The sequence below is a fragment of the Dasypus novemcinctus genome, chromosome 8, assembly GCF_030445035.2.
Source record: "Dasypus novemcinctus isolate mDasNov1 chromosome 8, mDasNov1.1.hap2, whole genome shotgun sequence".
Classification (NCBI taxonomy): domain Eukaryota; kingdom Metazoa; phylum Chordata; class Mammalia; order Cingulata; family Dasypodidae; genus Dasypus; species Dasypus novemcinctus.
The window spans coordinates 57,836,327-57,857,170 of NC_080680.1; the positions used below are offsets into that span (position 1 = coordinate 57,836,327).

Genomic DNA, 20,844 nt, shown 5'->3' on the forward strand with positions numbered 1-20,844 from the left:
TGTTTATATTTGCATCATTGGTACTGCCTTGAGTTAGTGGTGGCTTTTGATTGCTTCATGTCTGGCTTTTTAGTAGTAAATTACCAGTCTTTTATTTTCATCATTATAAATTGGCTTATTATGCATCGCTTAGGTAATACACAAATATGTCCTCATAATGTGTCCTCGAAACAAAAGTATCTATAGATCACAATTTTCCAACACCTAGGTTTGAAAATATGTATACAATATAGTTAAAATGACTCATCTTCATTCTCACCAAATTAACTTCAAAAGTGACAGGCTTTTATAGTTCCCATATCAAAAAAAAGTCCAGTCTTGGCTCCTTCTTGCTGTTGAAGCTTCTGCTCATTACTATGCTTTAGTAACAGCAAAACATCCTAAAAATGTTGCCTAAAGTAACTGACTTATTTTCATACTACCCTTATTAAGGTCACCAGTGACTGTCTTGCAGCCAAATTTAGCAGTCACTTCTCTGGTTTCCTCTTGCTTAACTTCTCATCAGCACTGCTCACAATGGACCACTCCCTTCTTTTTGAAACACTTCATTTACTCGGCTTTCCTAGAGTCTTTCTGTGGTTTCTTCTTTGTTTCATCTCCAAAATGATGGTATATCCCAGGCAGTGGACTGTGCCTCTTTCTCTCGCTGTATAACTTACCCAAGATAGTCGACTCCACCAGGTAGTGTGGCTTTAAATATCATGTGTGCTAGTGTCTGAAATCTCTATCCAGCTGTGACCTTTTCATCAAACTCCAGGCTGATATATTTAACTGCTAATTCACCATACCCAAATAGATACTCAATAGCATCTCCTTTTAATATTCCCCATCTCAGTTAAAACAAAACAAAACATCTTCTATCTCACAATCTAGAAATTACATAGCTATGGATTCTTCCTGGAAGACTCCCACCCCTACTGATTTCCTCAGGACTGGTTTTAGTTATGCAGACCTCAACTACAATATCACCTCCTCAAGGAGACCTTTCCAAATCAATCAAACAGCAAAAATAACACCAATCTCTACAAAGCACACACACTGATAATTTTCTTACTTACTCAGATCATTCATATTGAAGAATATTAAAGAACTGAGTAAGTTCTTTAGTTAGTATCTCCCTGCAACTCAGAGAATAGAAACGTTGCCTGTTTAGTTTACAGTTGTTTCTCTAGAGCATTTACTACTGTCTGGTACATAATAGGTACTCAGTGATTACTTCCTGAGTGAATAAATGAACAAACCAATAAACCACTAAGCTATTTATGGCCTGGAGTCATTATGGCATTCTTTCTCCACTGCAAGAAGTGTTCAAAGTAATTAGACTTGTCCCACCTAAAGTGAGCCACGATCAAAAATCTGAGAGCCACTGATGAGCAGAAATAATAAAGTACTTTGAAACTGTCACAGTAGACAGAGAGAATAGAGGCAGAGGGAGATACAAAGAGCTTCATGAAATCAGTGGTTTTCTAAGGAAATGATACATAAGGTTGACACAGACCAGGGACACACAAACTAAGAGTTAAGGGCCAAATTGCTCTGTGCCCATTTGTTTATATATTGTCTTCTATGGTTACTTTCCATATAATGGCAAAATTGAGAAGTTACAATAAAGCCCAAAATACTTACTACCTGGCCCTTTATAGAAAAGGTGTGCCAACCCCTGATAGAGAAAAGTTAGAAATTTTTCAAAAGGAATGTCCACAATTATCACATCTGTGAATAATCAGAGAACCAGAAGGTTGAAAACAGAAAAAAATTACAGCAAAACTGTGAGCATAATAAACTAAGCATAAGGTAGCAAAAGGAACAGATAAAAATTTTATATTAATATATTAATTCATAAGTGTTCCATTTTAACTGCTGCTGCTATTTTAACAATATTGATACTCATACCTACAGGAGCCAGAAGGTTGAGCTGGTATAAACATGCTTCTTCCACAGTAATCAAGAAAAAGCTGCCATCACCACTCACCTTGCAGTCTCTAGGGCCTTTATAGCCTTGTCAATATCTCCTTGGCTTTTGTACAAAAACGCCAGCTCAAACAGAGTGAATGGCACAAGGTAGTGGTCATACTTCAGGAGCTTTTCACTAAAAGAGCAAATGAAAAGCAATTAAGTTTTAACAGAACAAGAAAAATACCATTCCACCATTTTCCTACTCCTCAGAAAACAGATGCACAGCACTAAATCTTTTATCAGAGAAAATCCAGTATTTTAAGAGAAAATCATACAGTTAAGGAGCCTTAAAAATATGTCAGTAAATAGCATGCTTTTAACATAGTAATCTTCTGGTTTATTCCTTCATCTAAATCCAGCACTGATGACATATGACTGCCCCTCAGAAAGATGACTGCATGCAGATCATTAAAGATTAACTCTGGAAATGGCAAGACCATCTTCCAGAACACGAATGTGCTCAGGGAATGACTCTGTTTAGAGATAAGAAAGCCATATTATTTTTTAATAATGTTCAATTCCTTTTATATTTTTAAGTCATAATGCATAAAAATGTCAATAAAGATTCTGGTCAACACTTCTGCTTTCAACAATATTATGGAATTTCTCTGGCTACAGAATATTTAGAAGCACTAAAAGAATATAAGTAATGCCTTTTCAAATGCATAACTTAGTACACACAAAAAAAGAAAAACTTTCAGGTGACAAAACAAAGCTAGAAATGAAAAAAACAGAATCGTATGTATACGAGGTAAGGCTGAAGCAATCTTGGGGTGTTGACAGTCTTAATGATGCAGGGCTTTGGGTCTCAATGTCCACGCAGATGAGGTCCTAGGCCCATGTAAAGCATGGAGCTGGATCTGAAACTTCACTTAAAGCTGGCACCCTTTAAGGGCTACTCCATCAGAGAAATAGTAATGTTAGAAATTAAATCATGTCTTCCATAAAGACCATATCAATTAGGGTGCTCCCAATCGAATTAGGATAGGTCTTAATCCTATTTTTGGAGTCCTTTATAAAGCAGAATGAAATTCAGACACACAGAGAGAAAGCCATGAGAAGTCAGAAATCAATGGAACTGGGAAGCGGACATGGCTCAACTGATAGAGCATCCACCTACCATGTGAGATGGTCCAGGGTTTGATACCCAGGGCCTCCTGACCCATGTGGTGAGCTGGCCCATAAGCAGAGCTGCCGTGAGCAAGGAGTGCTGTGCCAAGCAGGGGTGTCCCCGTGTGGGGGTGCCCCATGAGCAAGGATTGTGCCTTGCAAGGAGAGCCGCCCCACGTGAAAAATTCACAGCCCGCCCAGGAGTGGCCCTGCACACATAGAGAGCTGACACAGCAAGATGATGCAACAAAAAAGAGACACAGTGCCACTGAGGGTGCAAGCGGACACAGAACACACAGCAAATGGACACAGAGAGCAGACAACGGGGGAGGGGGAGAGAAATAAATAAATCTTTTTTAAAAAATAACAAGTTAGAAGAAATAATGGATGAGCAAGAAAAGAGAAAATAGCTAGAAACAAGAAATATGCAAACACTCAGGAGGAAAACTTTAAAACACTCTTGATTGTCTCAAAAGTAGACATGAACAGGGAAGCAGATTTGGCCCAATGGATAGGGCATCTGTCTACCACTTGGGAAGTCCACAGTTCAAACCCAGGGCCTCCTTGAACCGTGTGGAGCTGGCCCACGTGCAGTGCTGATGTGCACAAGGAGTGCCCTGCTACACAGGGGTGTCCCTGCATAGGGGAGCCCCATGCGCAGGGAGTGCGCCCCGTAAGGAGAGTCGCCCAGTGTAAAAGAAAGTGCAGCCTGCCCAGGAGTGGCAGCCGCACACACGGAGAGCTGACACAGCAAGATGATGCAACAAGGGACACAGATTCCTAGTGCTGCTGACAACAATACAACAATAGAAGCAGACACAGAACAGACAACTGGGGTGGGGTGGAGGGAATGGGAGAGAAATAAATAAATAAAATAAATCTTAAAAAAAAAAAGTAGACATGAACAAAAGAAGACATCCCATATTGTTGGAAAGAGTGGCTCAACATAATAAAAACACCAATTCTCCTCAAGTTCAAATATAAATTTTTAAAGATTCCCAATAAGAACATCAACAATGTTTTTTTCTAGAGCTAGCCAAGTTGATTCATATGGTAAAAAAAACACAAGAATAGCCCCTCAGGAGTAGGGGATAGAACTACAAGATATTAAAACATCTGTTTAATTAAAAACAGTATACTTTTGGTGCAAGAATAGGCAAATAGATCAAGGGAATAGAAATTTCAAAAATAGGCCAAGTGTAATGGATGTAGAAATTTAACATATGCCAAAGATGGCATCTCCTATTTCTTGAGAAAAGATGGATTTCAAGAGCAATGAAGCTAAGACAACTGGAAAGCTATTTGGGAAAAGATAAAATTGGATCCTTATGTCAAAGCACATACCAGGATAAAATTTCAAATGATTAGAGATCTGAGTGAAAAAAAAAGAAATTATACAACTTTAAGAGGTAAGCAGGAATGAATGCTTTTATAATCTGGAATTAGGGAGAGCCTTTTGTAATTATGCCTAAATATACAGCAACAAAAAAGGAAAAAGACAGAGACAGACAGACAGACAGACAGACAGATAGTTAGATATACATTCTATACCTAAAAATAAAAGGCTTTCACCTGCTTCAAAAAAAGCTATATGTGAAGTAAAAACACATTTTATTAAAAAATGGGCAAAAGACATGGACAGCTCACAGAAAAAGAAATGTTAATGGCATCTAAAAATATGAAAAGAAGCTCAACATCATCCTTAAGAAAAGTGCAAATGAAAGCAATCAGATAACATTTCTTCCCTATCACTTGGACAACACACTCCGTTCTGGAATATGTTGCTGGTGACAACCTGAAAGGAGGGGAGTGTGGCAATATCTAAATAAATCAGAAATGTTTTACCCTTTATCCTGGTAGGAAACTACCTAAGAAGTACTCTTCCATAAATATGAAATGAATTATGAAAAAGATTATTCATCACAGCATTATTTGTAAGAGCAAAAGGTTAGAAACAAGTTGAAGTCAATATGGCAAAATGTCAATGGGAGTTCACTCTAGGTGGTGGGTAATTGACTGCTCATTTAACTTTTTGTATATTTGTAATTTATCATAATAAGAAAAAAAACACAAGAAAAGCAAAAACAGGATGGAAAGTACAAAAGAAAATGGGGGAAATAAATCCAAATATACTAGCAAGCACAATATACTTACCAGCTTAACTTTCAGAGACAGTCAGATGGGATGGGGGAAAAAACTGCTATACTATTTATAAGAGACAGAGACATACCTGAAAAACTTAAGGACTCAGAAAGGCTGAAAATCAAAGACTAGAAAAAGATATACCAGACAAACACTAGTCAAAAGAATGTGGGTGTAACTATATTAATTTCCAAAATGGGTTTTAAGGTAAAAAAAGCATCACTGGAGATTCATAAGGAAGGTAACTATTCTATAATGGCATACACAATAGTTTCAATATATATATAGCAAAACAAATAAAAAACTCAATAAGTTCTCATTCAGTACATCTCTCTCAGTAATTAATAGAGCAAGCAAAACAAAAATTAGAAAGCATATAGGGGATTTGGACGATATATATAACACACTTGGTAAGTGGACATATCCAGCCCTAAACCCAACAATCTGAGAATACACGTTCTTTGAGTATCCATGGAAAAAAACTGAAGCAAATGTGGGAAAAATGTTAAGATTGTTAAAACTAAGTATTGGGTATTACAAGTGTGCTATATTATTCTCTATAATTTTCTGAATGGTTGGATGATTTCTTAATAAGTAATTTAATTTTTTTTAGGATTCTAGGGAATGGAAACTCAAGATGAGATAAATTCCATATTTCTGAAACTAACCATTATTTGACTATCTCTTGCCACGCTTAAAAGATGCAATTCTTTCCAATTATCTTGAATTTTTTAAAGCAATGCCATAAAAACATATAAGGGGCAAACATAGCCAGTTACCATACTTTCCCAAAATAAACTCATTTTGAATTTCTAATTCTAATAATTCCTTTTCAAGTCTCTAATATTTCTATATGAATAGCTAATATTTATGCCCAAGTTTCAAGAAAGTGCTTTCTATTGAGAACAAGAAATAATCTCAAAGTTGTTAAATGACTTTTTTGTGTGCAGGGCCTGAAATGATTTAGACCCAAACCAAATATTTCTCATCACTGAGTTACTTATACTTGAAGACAGGGGAATTGTGCAATACTACCCTGAGCATTAGAGGATGTTCAGCATCTTTGACCTCTACCCAGTGCATGCTAGCATGTTCCCTCTTCCCAGACATTGTGACAACCAATGCTCTCAACACATCCCCTTGGAAATCAGGACCACCCCTAGTTGAGAACACTCTAAGAGGCATCTAAACAGAAGTCACCTTTACCTTTTACTTATTTTAAAAATTAAAAGGGAGAAGGGAAATTAGATCATTATAACTTACCAAAAGTATTCCAAACAGCTCTTACTCTATGGTATTTATGATTTATTTATTATGTTTATATATTTATTACATTTTAAAATTTTTAATTAAAAAGCAATATTGCCCTCCCCAAGGGGAAAACATTAGAAATCTCCAACTATTTACTTAATGTTTTTTCCTTGCAGCAATATTAATAGTTTAAGGAGTAGTTCTTTAAATGGTGAGTTAACCATGCAAACTTTTTTCTATGATGTTCCCTTTCATAATCCTTCCCCCTGCCCCTTTTTTTTTTCTTTTGCCTCTCAAGCACTGCTTTCAATTGCTTGGTAGCGCTGACCATTATAAACTTCTCCTTGGGAACACAGTAAATTTGTTAAATTCTTCTTTTAACACTGTAGGTCCCCAAAATTTGAAAATAATTTTGTTATCACTAAGTATTCTCTCCTATATATTAAACAGTCTCAAATAATCAAGTACTAGAGTTTTGAGTCCACTTTCCCTCTGTTCTCTGTATTTTCTCCATTTTAGCCACTCCTTTTTTTTTTCATGTTCCACACACATAGCAGAAATCTAATACATGTTTGTTAAATTAAAAGAGAAAAGGAAAAAGCAGGCCCAAAAGCAGGACAGAACTACACTGAAATTAGAAGGTCAGATAAGTTCAGTCTACTTCCACTAAGGATATAGGAGGCTGCAAAGACCGTTATTCTCATCATAATAAGAACAGACTGGATAATCTATAAAATCATATTTCTTTTGAGTCCATTAGAACTCCTAAAAGCAAGGACAAATTGAACTGCCTTTAGCTGCCATAAAAGTAAGAAAGAAGAAAATAGCTGAAATTTTAGTGAATTTGCAAAGGCTGAGTGTTGCAGTTTAGAATCTCTGGGCGCCTCAGACACAAGGGGAGTCTGTACCTACTTTCCGGTATATTTCCATGTGCCACCAGAGAGTGCTCACAATAGAGATTGAGGGTAGGATAGAGACCCAAGGGTAACCTCTCTGTGGTATAGGTGGTACTGGGCTGCAGGGTATGTCTACATTTCAAGACAGAGCAGAAGAACCTGGAGAAGGCCTACCACACTTTAGACTATGCATGAAAATGAGGTGATTGTTGGATGCTAGAGGAACAGGTAGGAAGGCCATCTGTGTCCCAGACCCTTCTCTGATATGAGATAAAAGCCATCTTCCATTAGAGGAAGGATAGGATACTTGCCTGCCCCAGATCTTGCCCTGACAGTAGGCAAAAGACATTTGGTGCTGGGGGAAAGGCAGGAAATCTGCTCCCAGCCAGGACTTTGCATCAGTGGTTTGATGTCACAGGGAAAGGGGCAAGAAACCAACTCACACCCAAAATTCTCCAACATAAGGTAGAACTGTGCTGCCTCTGGGAGGGAAAGCAGGAATCCACGTATGCTCTAGACTCTGCATTAAAGAGATGGCAAAGGAACTTTGGGGGAGAGGCAAAAAGCCTCCCTTCCCACACTCTGAGGTTCAGGCACACTAAGACTGAGATGGGAGAAGAAGAACTAAGAAATATTCCCATACCCTACCATGAGTATTATACCAAGTAACAAGAAATGGCACTCTACCACTAGCAGAGGGACAAGAATGAGGAAAGAGAACTTTAGCTCTAGTGCAGGAGTGTAGGGCATGTTGAGGGCTGGGGGTGAAGCAGCAACACTGAGAAAAGTCATTCAGCATCACAGGCCCCATACTAAACAAAAGGTAATAGAAGCCCACTACAAGGACTTTGAAGTCTGCGGTGCACTAATGATAACTATAAATACAACAAAATCCAAACCCAGGTGAACTGGGGCTAGAGTGACTCAAATTCTCACACTGAAAGCATGGAAGAAAAACAGGTGCTCCTATTTCCAGGAATAAACACCATTTAACTCAGTCTCTACTGTTTTTTATATACCATGTCTGTCATGCAATCAAAAATTTCAAGACACCAAAAAAGCAAAACGGAAAACTAGACCCAGAGATAGCCCAAATCTTTAAATTATCAGACAGGGACTTTAAAACAGCAATTATTAATATGTTAAGAAAGCATCTAATGGGCAAGTGGACAGCATATGAACAGAATGTGGAATATCAGCTGAGATATACAATCTATTAAAGGGCTTCCAATGGAAATGATAGAAATGAAAAACATATCATAGAGGAAGATATCAAAAGTGTCTCTGCAAAGAGACTAGGAAGAATTGCTCCAGAAAGCAGAATTTAAGTTTTTGTCTAGCAAAAATATAAAAACTTCACTCTAATTGAAGGATGTTAATCTTTCTAAGTGAGGTAGAGTTCCATTATTCTCACAATAATTACCCATCCTCTGCTTCTCAAGTTAATTTGACGTGAACACTCTAAGTGTATGGGTGTTAGCAAGGAGAAACTTAAGTTGTTCTTTAAATCAAAGTATCACCTAAAACAATATGCAAAGTCACTTACAAAATCTTTGAAGATTTTGGTAATTATATTTCCCAACTTACTCTAAGGGACTCTTCTGAACCAAGGTCAAAATGCTGCAAGTAAGTACAGTATACATTTCACCCAGCTGAGGGCCTCTCTGGAATCCTAAACATGCCCTTAAAGTAAGCACCCTGCTTACTTTACCTCTATGAGCTGCATTCCCCCCACCCCCCATAATTTCTTAATCAGGATCTTTCAGATGTAGGTTCACAGCAGCTGAGCACTGGAGAGAAGAAACATTCCATTAGCATTTCTATATTACCACAAAATACTGTCAGGAAGAAGGAGATAAGGGATAATGATTGGAAAGGTATATGATAGAGAATAGAGTATGCAAAATGGCAGCCCCTAGTTATGATCTTTTTGGCTTACAAAGCATTTTAGAATGTTTTGGACCAATATTTCCAAATCAGGAGATTTTACATAAAATCCAGACTTTGACCTTCTCTTGAAAATTGTAGGGATTAGCAATACTAGGTCCACATTGTACAGTGCAATAATCAGAGCTAAGGAGTGGCTGCACTTTTCACAAGAAGACAATCTCCCTTATCTACAAGTGCCCATCAATTCCACTTCTTGATGTCAGTCAGCCTGCCTCGCTCAGTAAGGCTACCTCTCTGGTCCTTGGAGATATTTAGATTTATGACCTCAGATGTAGAAAAGCGGGCTAGATAGACATAAAGGCTGTGATTCCATTCTATGTTTTGTAAGGTATAAGATACCTTCATCAAGCTATTTTTTTTTTAAACTCATTGATATACAGAAGAAATGCCCTTTGCCAAAACAGCATCATTTACAGCACTCATCACATGTCTTTTTTCCCTGCCAGTTTCTAATTACAGTGATAGCAAACCTGTCTACTTAAATCTGAATCCCTAGGATTCTGCACAGTGTCTGGCACATGGTAGGTGCTTAAATGTTTGTGTAATAAACGAATGAATAAACAAAATGCACGAATTTAAAAAATATCAGAGGTTCAGTATATCACTGCCAGAAATTAGATAGACACCTGTTAGCCTGGCCATAAATTTAGTTTTTGTGTGCTACCATTGAACATCAAGTGGAAAGGCATGAAACTATCTTTCAGTTAGATTATAATTCTGTTCACAAAGAACAAAGAAAATACTACCAGATTTGCTTTCTAGTGACACCAGCAAAATTTCAGCAGAAGGAGATAAAAGCATTTGTATCATTTTCTCACAGTAATTCCCCAGAAACCACAATTTCAGTTAGGTTGATTTTTCTATTTGTTTTTACCTTTGAATAACATGATTGAAACACAATTCAGCTTGCAAGGGCCTTTGTAAATTCTTCAGACAGCATCCCTTCAGCAACTTCACTAAGCACTCATCATCCATGGAGTAGTCACTGAAGTCTTCAAACAAACAAAACACACACACACAAGAAAATACTTTTAGAAATCCTAATTAAGAGGAAGAATTAAAAGTGTTTAGGTTTTAGAGGAAAACTTTAAAATAAGGAAAACATTTTAGCATTTGTTAGGCCTTACTAAAATACAATAAAAATTTTTAAATTTAAAAAAATGTTGTATTTACTACCTTAGTACACCATGCTATCTACTTTTAAAAATTTATGAGATCATACTCTGAGTTACGTGACCTTAGATACAACAGAAAATCTGAACTCTAAGTATTAAGAGCTTTATTTAATCCTATAAAAGGTAAAACCACCGGGAGCAAGATGGCTGCCGCCTCCTGTTGTTTTGGCTTATGACTGTGTTAGCTTCGATACAGGGGAGGATAACACGCCCATATGGAGCAGCAGATGGTCTTATAACCATTAAAAATTCAGGAAGTAAAAATGCCCTCTCCAGATCATTATGTTTACAACTTATGATCAATTCTCCCAGGTTATGTTCTTTTGGGGAGAAATTATGTAATAAAATTAGACAAAACAGTTCTGAAGTACCTGGAAGCACCTAACCCCACTCCCCCCACACACACACAACCCACTTCTAATTGCTTGAGGGAAACATAAAGAATTTTCTCCCATCACTTTTTCCCATTTTGGAAATGATGTTTTACCTTCTACAGTCCAAAGCAAACATTATTAAACAGAAGGAATCATATTATCTGTGACATCTATCTGACAAAGGTAGCTCTTCATGTCTATCACTCTTGAATTTTGTTTTTTGCAAGTTATATGTCCTAAGGAGTCATTCAAAGACAGACTGATAATTTATATATTTCAGGCTGTGATAACTAGGTGGGAGGGACAGTAAAATGAACTAATGAGGTCCTCATATTAAAATCCTCCTGCTCTCAGTACAAACCTCAGAAATCATCCTGAGTATGTGCTGATGTTTTAGTTAGTGAACTGCTTATCCACAGCAGGTTAATGATGCTACTTAGCCAACTAGAAGGGGATCTTTTACTTTTAGGTGCTGCAAACATTGTTCACTTCTAATTACCAAGCCTTGATAAGTAATTCACAATGAAAATCACAGATATCAACACCACATTACCTTTCCAATTACTTATTAAGAACCATTATACTAACACCCAGACAAATATATTCTTCCAATCACAGATGTTCATTGAAATATATATTCAATGAAATAGTACTTTTCAGGATCCAAACTCTCAGGGTCCATACTGGATGCTATCATTTATTATCACTTTCGTACATCCCACTGAGCTCCTTACAGCATGTTATTGACAGTCTGTGCTATCACAAATTCTGGTGCTCAGTGAATGACTTTGCAAAGGAACAAACACCATGGAAAGCTATGGCACCAGTAGGGCCACACTTAATTTTTGTTTAAATCACAAGTAGGGATATGGTAAACGGGTTCAAAAATACTATATTCCTCCAAAAACCTCAGACTACAGAGCACTATCTATCTGGTGATTGTTTCCCTTTAAAATATGAAAGCTTGATCATGAGTCTCCACCTCATGCTTGTGTTCATGGATGAACATCTCAAACATGCAGGGTTTCCAATCTACCTTCAAAGAAAATCACATGACAGTGCAGTCAAAGCAGTTTCATCACAAAAGATATGCCAAACTTAGGAACTTACTAATAAAACAGAGGGGAAAAAATAAATTTGAGGCCCAATCCACAAAAATATCTGTTGAAATTTTTTTTTTTAATGAACAAGTTAGTTTTTGTTCTTTTTGTTTTCTGTTGAAATTTTTAAAAGCTAATGGAAATGCACCAAGAGAAATCTGAAAATAGATTTGGTAAGTGAAAAGATTTTTACATAACTCAGATTATGTTTGCTATACAATTTCATTAAGCATTTTAACTGTGTAACAAATAGTAAAAGTAGAACCAATGTGTCAACTTCTCACTACATTTTGAATTTAGTTAGATTTCAAATGAAATGCTATGGAATCAATGACCAAATGCTAACTCCAAACACACCACCAAGTACCTCTTGTCTTCAAACAGGATTCCACATTTTGTATCAGTGATCAGCCTTTCAACCTATAACCAACCTATAACCTATAACCAGAACATTGCCAGAAAAGAATACTAATTGTACTCCCGTCATCTTTTAGAAATGATTTCACTTATCTAGGAAATGGAAACAAACACTAGTAATGGGGGAAGAGATGGAGGAGATTGAAGTAACTTCAGGCTTATATCTTAATGACATTTTCCAATTTTGTATTTTTTCCCACTCTTAAGGATAGGAGCCTTACCAAAAAGGCCCTAACAACTCCTTATCTATTTGGGATGGAGAGAGACAGGGAAGGGGAGGGGGAGAGGAGTGCAATAATCTTCCTACATAAAATAACGGACCTGAAGACATGATAAATTCATGTGGAACACCTGGCAAAGGTGATCTTAAGAAAGTAAACCAATTTTTATTGAAGTGGAAGACATGTAAAGCCAGAATTATACAGAGGTATAGTTTTTCTATCTGTCTCAGCTACTCTCGCTCTTGCTTATATGCCTCCAAAGCCTCTCATTTTCATAAATCACGAGAAAAAAAAAAGGAATGGTGGAGAGGAACAGCCTGACATCAGTGATAGAATTGTTCTCTAAACTTCTTTTGCCTTTCACATGAACAGTTTGATACATCTATTACTCCTTTAACTTTTTCCCAATTGATGGAGAGACAAAATAAAAGGGAGGGGGAAAAAAACGAGCTTGCCCAAATAGAGAAATATCCAATAGACCCAATGCCAGGACTTCTGGATATACAAAGGCCCCACTATTTGGAGGTACATATTAATCTATATATACTATGGAGGAGATACATTCAAATATCAGAATTTATTCTACTGAATTAAAACCCTTACCTTTATTGGAAAACGTTAGAAGAAAAGCTGACCTGTTTCTTCTAGGAAAAAACATGCTACAAATGATTTCAGTTAATAAAAAAGGATTTTCCTTTTCTTCCCACTTCTCATATATCCACTTATTTTTAAATATATTCATTTATGGATTTAACTTTATGGATTTGGGAGGTTTTCATCACAGATTCTTTAAGAGCAAGAATAATAATATTTTCTCTACATTACCTATCTAGTATGGGAAAACAAAGGGTGTTCAAATAAGCTAATTAACTAAAAGTGGTAAAATTATTTGAACAAAAATAAATACTAAAAAATGTGTTAAAAGATCAAATGGATTTTTACAGGTATGCATATTTTGAAATTTCACTCTTTAAGGTGAACTCTCCTATATTTTTATTTCATCTGAATTTCAAAATGGTGTGGCTTTAAGTTATCTCAAATCAAGAGAGACCACTTTCCATATTTGAAATTATTTCACATTAAAAATCATAAGAAAACTTATCAAAACTCCACATTAATAAAAACTCTGTAGAGATATGTTAGTGACAGCATTAGCTAGAAGAATGCACAAATGAAGTCTGAAATGTTCATCCAGGAGTCTACAGTCTGTATTTTTACATACGTTTCTCTCGTTCTTTACGAAACAGTACAAACTTTGCCTTCCTCTTTCTGCTCCCAGATTCTTGAGACTTCTTTCTACTTGCTTCCCTGTAGCCCAGAATTTAAAGGGAATTCTCAGTCCCTGAAATGAATTCCTCAATATTTTGACTACTCTACCTAACTTCCAGCTCAATAAGAGGATGATGTTTCATACATTCTCTGTGAAAGGGGGAGGGAAAAGAAAGACAAAGGGAATCTACTTCAGTTTGGTTCTTCAACAAAAGAGCCACCTTTAGTATGAGAAAGTGACATACTTCCAACAACAGATGAGCTTTGCAAATGACCATTTTTTTCAATAGCAGAGTAGAGTAATCCACTTGAATCTATGCACCTCATGTTCTACCAGAGAGCACTAGTCTGCAGACGTCCAAAGTTGGGGAGGTGGGGTTCAGGCTGCGGAGGGGATTGTGGTTGAGACTGTGGCCTCCCAACAGCATTGTTCTGTTTGATTTCTTAGCTATTTGGGCCCCAAACCTCAGCCTTACTAGCAAATGAGTTCACTGACTCAGCTTTCATTCTTTTATATTTCTTTCCCTATTGATGGAAAACTAAAGCTAGAATTATTTTAAATGTGGAAAGCAGCTTAAATGCCCAACAATACTGGAAGAGTTAGTTAAATTATGATACATGAGCTACATGGAGTGTGCTATATAAAGCTTTTGGAATTATCAGTATAAAGGTTATTTAGCAACAAGGAAAAAACATTTATGATATGCTAAATGAAAAAAAAAAACTAGGACAGTAGGTATTCAGGTACACAGTGACTGGAACTATAAAAATAAGACTAGAATGGAATATACAATATTCTAAAGTCATTGTGTTATAGTAGCAAAAATATGGGTGATTTTTTTCACCTATACCTAACAATTCTGTGTTTAATTTTAAAAGGGTAATTTAAAAGAGAAATCTTATTAAGCATCTCAGCTTTATATAGAAGCTCTAATATTTAAAAAACAAAACAACACAAAACAAAAAAAAAACCAAAATGGGGTCCTCATCCCTGGAGCCAATTCAATCATTTAATCCCCCAAGTGGGTAGAATGTTGAGTCTAGAGCCAGAGCTCCTTCAGGGGCATCTTTTTCCATGTAAGAAAAATGAGTTCATGCTTATTAAATTATTTTTCCAAACTATTTCCGAATTTCTATGCACTTTACCATGTTTCATTTTACTTCTATGCTTAGAGTATTCCAAAACCTAAGACCATTACCTTGAGATATACTTAAATGATTTGGGGGTTGAGAAGGAATAAAATAAAGGTTTTCATTTATAGCTTTGCTTACTGAAAGATAAAAATCTCTATTAAAAACAAACTCAGAAAATGTCAAAGCAAGAAATTAACTTTGGGTATTAGCTTGTCCAACACTCCTCCCATTTAAAGCAAACTAACAAGCAAACAACAACAAAAACCTGAAGCACGGAACAATGAGGTATACTTCCCAGAGTCTGAAAGCTGCAGTGCTGGGACTAGAAACCTATCTCCTGATTCTCCCTCTACTATGTCAGCTGCTTCCAGGAAAAAGAGCTAATTTGGGGTAGGTCTTCTAGTATAACCAAAAGTAACAGGTAAAATAATTAAATTATGATGAGATTTCAACTTGAAAACATTTATTTCCTTGTGTTGCAAAAACACAATAGCCTAACAGTGGGAAAGGTCACAACAAAGAAAAACCAGAAGAAAATGAGCATTTTCTGAGTGTACTTACTGATATTCTATTCATGAACTATTGTGATTAGTAGTAATCGAAGAAAATGTGGCATTGGTGTGGAGAAAGTGGCCATGGTGGCTGCTGAGGGTAGGGAGTAGGAGGAAGAGATGTGATGTGGGTGCCTTTTCGGGGGTTGGAGTTGTCCTGGGTGGTGCTTCAGGGACAGTTACTGGACATTGTATGTCCTCCTATGGCCCACTGGGTGGACTGTGGGAGAGTGTGGACTATGGTGTGGACCATTGACCATGAGGTGCAGCGGTGCTCAGAGATGTATTCACCAAGTGCAATGAATGTCTCATGATGATGGAGGAAGTTGCTATTATGGAAGGAGGAGTGGGGTGAGGGGGGTGGGGGGTATATGGGGGCCTCATATTTTTTTAATGTAACATTAAAAAAACAAATAAAGACAAAAAACCTTGAATGGCTGCCTCCCTCTCTTCATCTTTACTTTTTATTTTTGGTTAAAGCTTTATTGAGGTATAATTCACATACCATATAATTCGCCCATTTAAAGTGTACAATTCAACAACTTTTCGCATATTCACAGTTGTGCCACCATCAATTTTAGAACACTTCATCAGCCCAAAAAAAATCCCATACCCTTTAGCTATCATCATCCCCCCCATCCCTCCCCCTCCACTACCACTTCCAACCCTAGGCAACCACTACTCTACTTTCTGCCCCTATAGGTTTGCCTATTCATATAACTGGAATCATAACATATGTCACTTTATGTGTCTGGCTTCTCTCACTCAGAATAATGTTTTCAAGGTTTATCCAAGTTGCAGCATGCATCATTCCTCTCTTCATCTTGATTACAAACCTACCCCCCCATTCACCTCCCATCCTACCCCCCCACTGCAATGTCTTCAGTTCAGGTTCTTGTCCTGGTGATGCACACAAATTAGCATGAGTAGATATGCACAAGAAAACAACAGGCGAATGGGAGAGGAGCCAAGAAAAGGATCCTATGTTCTTACCTTTCATACTTACTTTCATTTTGTAAAGCTGCCTCAGCCTTTTCAACAGTTACCAACAAATTTTCAGAAAGGTCTTTTCTTTTGCTCACTATTGGAAAACCATTCCAGACATACATCATTTCCTAAAGAAGAAGAATGAAACACCATTTGCAACTGTGAGGTTATTCGAAGTAATTTTCAACAACAAAACTATGTATGTTGTTCTGTCTTGGTTGCTAGGAACCTCAAGACACCATTTGGAGATCATTTTCCTTAGTTTCCTCATTCAGAGTTCAGTAAAATAATTTCCCTTTTTCTCATTTTATTGTATGCTTTTCAGTTTTTATAATGTGAAGTAATTCAGTGTATGCTGCATATATTATGTTTTTACCGAAAACTCAATTTATTCATTCAGTTAACAAATATTTATTAAGAATCTACTGGCATTCAATTCTTTTAGGAAGTTATTACACAAAAGATACATAAATAAACATAATATTTTAAACTGATAATATGAACAATACTAATTTTTTTAAGTAAAGAGAAACATTTTAAAATAGCAGCCAGTTGTTTATATGAAATGTTTCCAAGAACATCTCTGGAAATGAGCATTAGAAATATTTTACTGGGCTCAGGTTCTCTTATAACACTAAACACAGTCCAGTAATGCAATCCAATATGCAGAAAATGCATTCATTTAAAGGCCATATGGTTGAATGACAGCCCCTGAAAACGTAAACTAATGATTTCTGATTACAGATTATGTTTAACAGGCTAACAGATGAGAAATTTTTTTTGGATCAAAAACAAATGTGCTTTTGCTTGAAAATATTTTTCTAATTTTCCTGGTAGTGCAGTTCAGATTTTGAAGGATATGAAATAAGCAGGGTAATTAGTATCTTCTTAGAAATGAATTTTAAAACGAGATAAAGATATTGCCTGAAAAGTCTCTTACCAGGAAAGCAGTGGAACTGAGGAAGACACATTAAATACAATGACAGCAAAGTGAACTCTATTTTTGCAACTAAAAACTAAGATCACAACACTCTGCCTTCAATTTTACATGTTATATTCTAATTGCTAAATAGAGTAAGAGCTAAATTCAATAACTGATAGACTATTTTATCAGAAGGAGGCAAGCACAAGTCTGACATTTTATGAAAAAGAGGCTTCTGATAAAAGTCCTGGGAGCCACAAATTCAAGCCAATATTCTATAAGTTCTACATTCATAAGCCTAGAGAAAAAAGTGCAGTGCAGTAGCAAAGCAAGATACAATTACGTGGACTAAAATTTAAGTACTAGGGCAGAGAAAGAACTATGATGCTCTAGAAAATGTTCAGGACAGTTCTGTAAAACAGTAAGAAAAAAACTTCCAGGGAAAATTATTGAATGGCAAGGTATCGGGAGATCCCTTTCTTGTGTAAACTACCTATGCAACAACTGAAACCCCAGAGTCATGGTGATTTGATATAGTCATCCCTTTTTAAGAAGTCTTCATTTAGAAAATTTCAGATAAAATTACGCTTTTCACAAAAATTACTCTTTTCACCAAAGTATGGTATAAATAGCTTAACAATGAAGAATGCATGGCTCTAATCTAGACCTGAGCTGCCCAAAAGGGCAGACAGCAACCCTGGGGACCCCCAAGCACTTGAAATGCAGCTAGTTCACACTGAGGTGTGCTGCAAATACAAAACATAGGCAGATGTCAGAGAATTCATGTGATACAAAAGAATGTGAAATACCTCAATAATTTTTTATTACATGTTGAAATGACAAAATTTTGCGCATACTGGGTTAGACAAAATATAATCTTCAAATTAATTTTCATGTTTCCTTTTGCTTTTTTTAATGTGGGTGCTAGAAAATGTAAAATTACGCATGCGGCTCACATAATAATTCTGTTGGAATGAGATATATACATAAAATGTCTGCTCTGGAATCAATTCTGCCACTCCCTAGCTCTGTGACTTTGATTTCAACATCTTAACCTCTTTCTACTTGAATTTCCTTATCTGTTTTGTTGTTTTTTAAAAGATTTATTTTATTTATTTCTCTCCTGTCCATCCCCCTCCCCAATTGTCTGCTCTCTGTGTCCATTTGCTGTGTGTTCTTCTGCATCCACTTGCATTATCAGGCGGCACTGAGAAACTGCGTCTATTTTTGCTGCATCGTATTGCTGCATCAGCTCTCCATGTATGCAGCACCACTTTCCGGCAGGCTGCGCAGACTGCGCTTTTTTCATGTGGGGTGGCTCTCCTTGCAGGGTACACACCTTGCGCATGGGGCACCACTACGCAGGGGCACCCCTGCATGGCACTCCTTGAGTGCAGCAGCACAGCACTTGGGCCAGCTCATCACAAGGGTCAGGAGGCCCTGGAGATCAAACCCTGGACCTTTCATATGGTAGACGGACGCTCTTATCAATTGAGCCACGTCCGCTTCCCAAATTTCCTTATCTGTTAACAGGGCTAAAAAGAGAAACTACCCTCATAGAGTTATTGCAAGAATTAAATTATATATATGTATATATATATAATTGTATCATGTCTAGAACATACACTAGCTGAAATTATTTATTAATAAATTAAATTATGTATACAAAGTCACCTTACAAAAACACTTACAATGGTTTTTAATTTTCCAACAAAAGTTAGATATGCCCCCTGCTGCTGTAAATAGACAATTTATTTCTAGAACTCAAACAGTAAATAAAATAAATGCAGATACCAGGGCAGGTAAGACGAGCTTCACTGGTGCAGGCAAGGAGATGGAGTAACGTCGTGATTTCCTCACAGCGAACTTCTCAGTAGGAATAGATTTACCAGCTATTCTCTGCTTCAAGCTTTCCACCTGTCTGTGAAGATTCCCAGCCACCACCCCCAGTGAAAGACAAAGTGATTAGAACACACAGCATTTACACTGGTGGTTTTCACAGCGTGATCTGCAGACACTGTGATGTTCACTGTAAGTTGAACATCACCTAGAAACCTGTTCGAAATGCAAATTTTCAGTCTCTACCCCAGACCTACTGAATCAGAAACTCCAGGGGTAGGGCTCATTAACCTGGATTTCAATAAGTCTTCCAGGTAATTTTGATGCACCCTCAAGTTTAAGAACCACTGATTTATACTTTTTTTTTACTAGCCAACTTAGCTAATGCCATTTTCTATCAAACAGGGTCTGGGCAGTCTAGGTATATAATTTCTATAAGCAAGCAGTAAAGATTCCAAACTATTTTTCACTCTAGTACCTACATTGTACATTTCATGTTCCTATCTGCAAGTATGAACAGATTTATAAAAGAATGTGGCTCAAAAGATAGCCCATCAATTAATTTATAATTTAAAAACATGTTTTCCAAGCATAGGCAATTGCAGAAATGATCAGCTAAAGACAAGCAGCAGGTTTACCAACTTCTCAAAATTCTAAGGTATTCAATTATGAAATTCACAAACAAACAAAAAATGAGGCAGAATGGAGAGACTATCTGTTCCTGGAAGTAATTTCTTACATTTTCTTGTGAATGAATCAAATGGGCTGCCAAGAAAGAATTTGGGGATATATCCAGTTATATCACTAAAAGAAAAACTATTCTGATATTAGCTCAAACTTGTGGTAGGTTATTTCTGGATACAATTTGAGTATTTTAAACCAGAATGTCTCATCATTTGATATTCAATTAACACCAGTGGAACAGGCCGGAGAAGGGCAGGATAGGGGAGGAGGGACAGGAAGCACGCCTGGGACATGAAACCCCATGGCTTAAAAATCACAGTCTGTATAAGAGAACACTCATATTTAGGAGTTTCACTATCCCAATAAATTATATGTTATCACATATACGTTATATATTGTATCTCAAGCTTTCCCCTAAAAATAAGATTGGTAATTTTCAGACAAATTGTTTTGATATAGAGAAAAGTTAAAATGAAGTGGAGAAAATGGGGGGAGATCTAAAAGACTTTAATGTACCACATTCCACTAACTCATTAACTCTCAGTCCATTCCATTATGCATTGTTGATGTGAACTGAGGAAATGCATTTTACCATTAAGAGGTGACATTTATCAGACAATGGTTCTAATATTGTTAATTCTGCTGTTATTATACATAGCCCTATTTTTTTTAAAAAACTTAAAAAGGAAATGAAAAACTGTGGACAATATACAAGGTCCTGGTTATTACACTTGCAAATTTGTTCTGGCAAGTCTATAAGTTCCAGTAAGCCATTATTTTTCAAGGTGTGACCACAGAAAACAGTACCCCATTTAAAAGAATCAATTATGCTTGAAAAATGTAGTGGGGTCTGTGGTCTTTTTTTT

The 20,844-nt window shown here is 36.6% G+C and overlaps 1 protein-coding gene across 4 annotated transcripts in view; it reads right to left on the reverse strand.

Moving 5' to 3' along the window:
* TTC39B (tetratricopeptide repeat domain 39B) overlaps positions 1 to 20,844 on the reverse strand; it is a 141,954-nt gene that overhangs the window by 9,224 nt on the left and 111,886 nt on the right. For all 4 annotated transcript variants that reach the window (XR_011649411.1, XM_071216740.1, XM_058301888.2 and 1 more), the window contains 4 exons: positions 19,250 to 19,376; positions 16,553 to 16,661; positions 10,180 to 10,297; positions 1,973 to 2,089 (listed from right to left, as the gene is read on the reverse strand). Coding sequence is in view for 3 of the 4 variants with exons in the window: in XM_071216740.1 (XP_071072841.1) it covers positions 1,973 to 2,089; positions 10,180 to 10,297; positions 16,553 to 16,661; positions 19,250 to 19,376 (471 nt within the window). In the remaining variant the exon portion in view is untranslated. The remainder of the gene's footprint in view (positions 1 to 1,972; positions 2,090 to 10,179; positions 10,298 to 16,552; positions 16,662 to 19,249; positions 19,377 to 20,844) is intronic.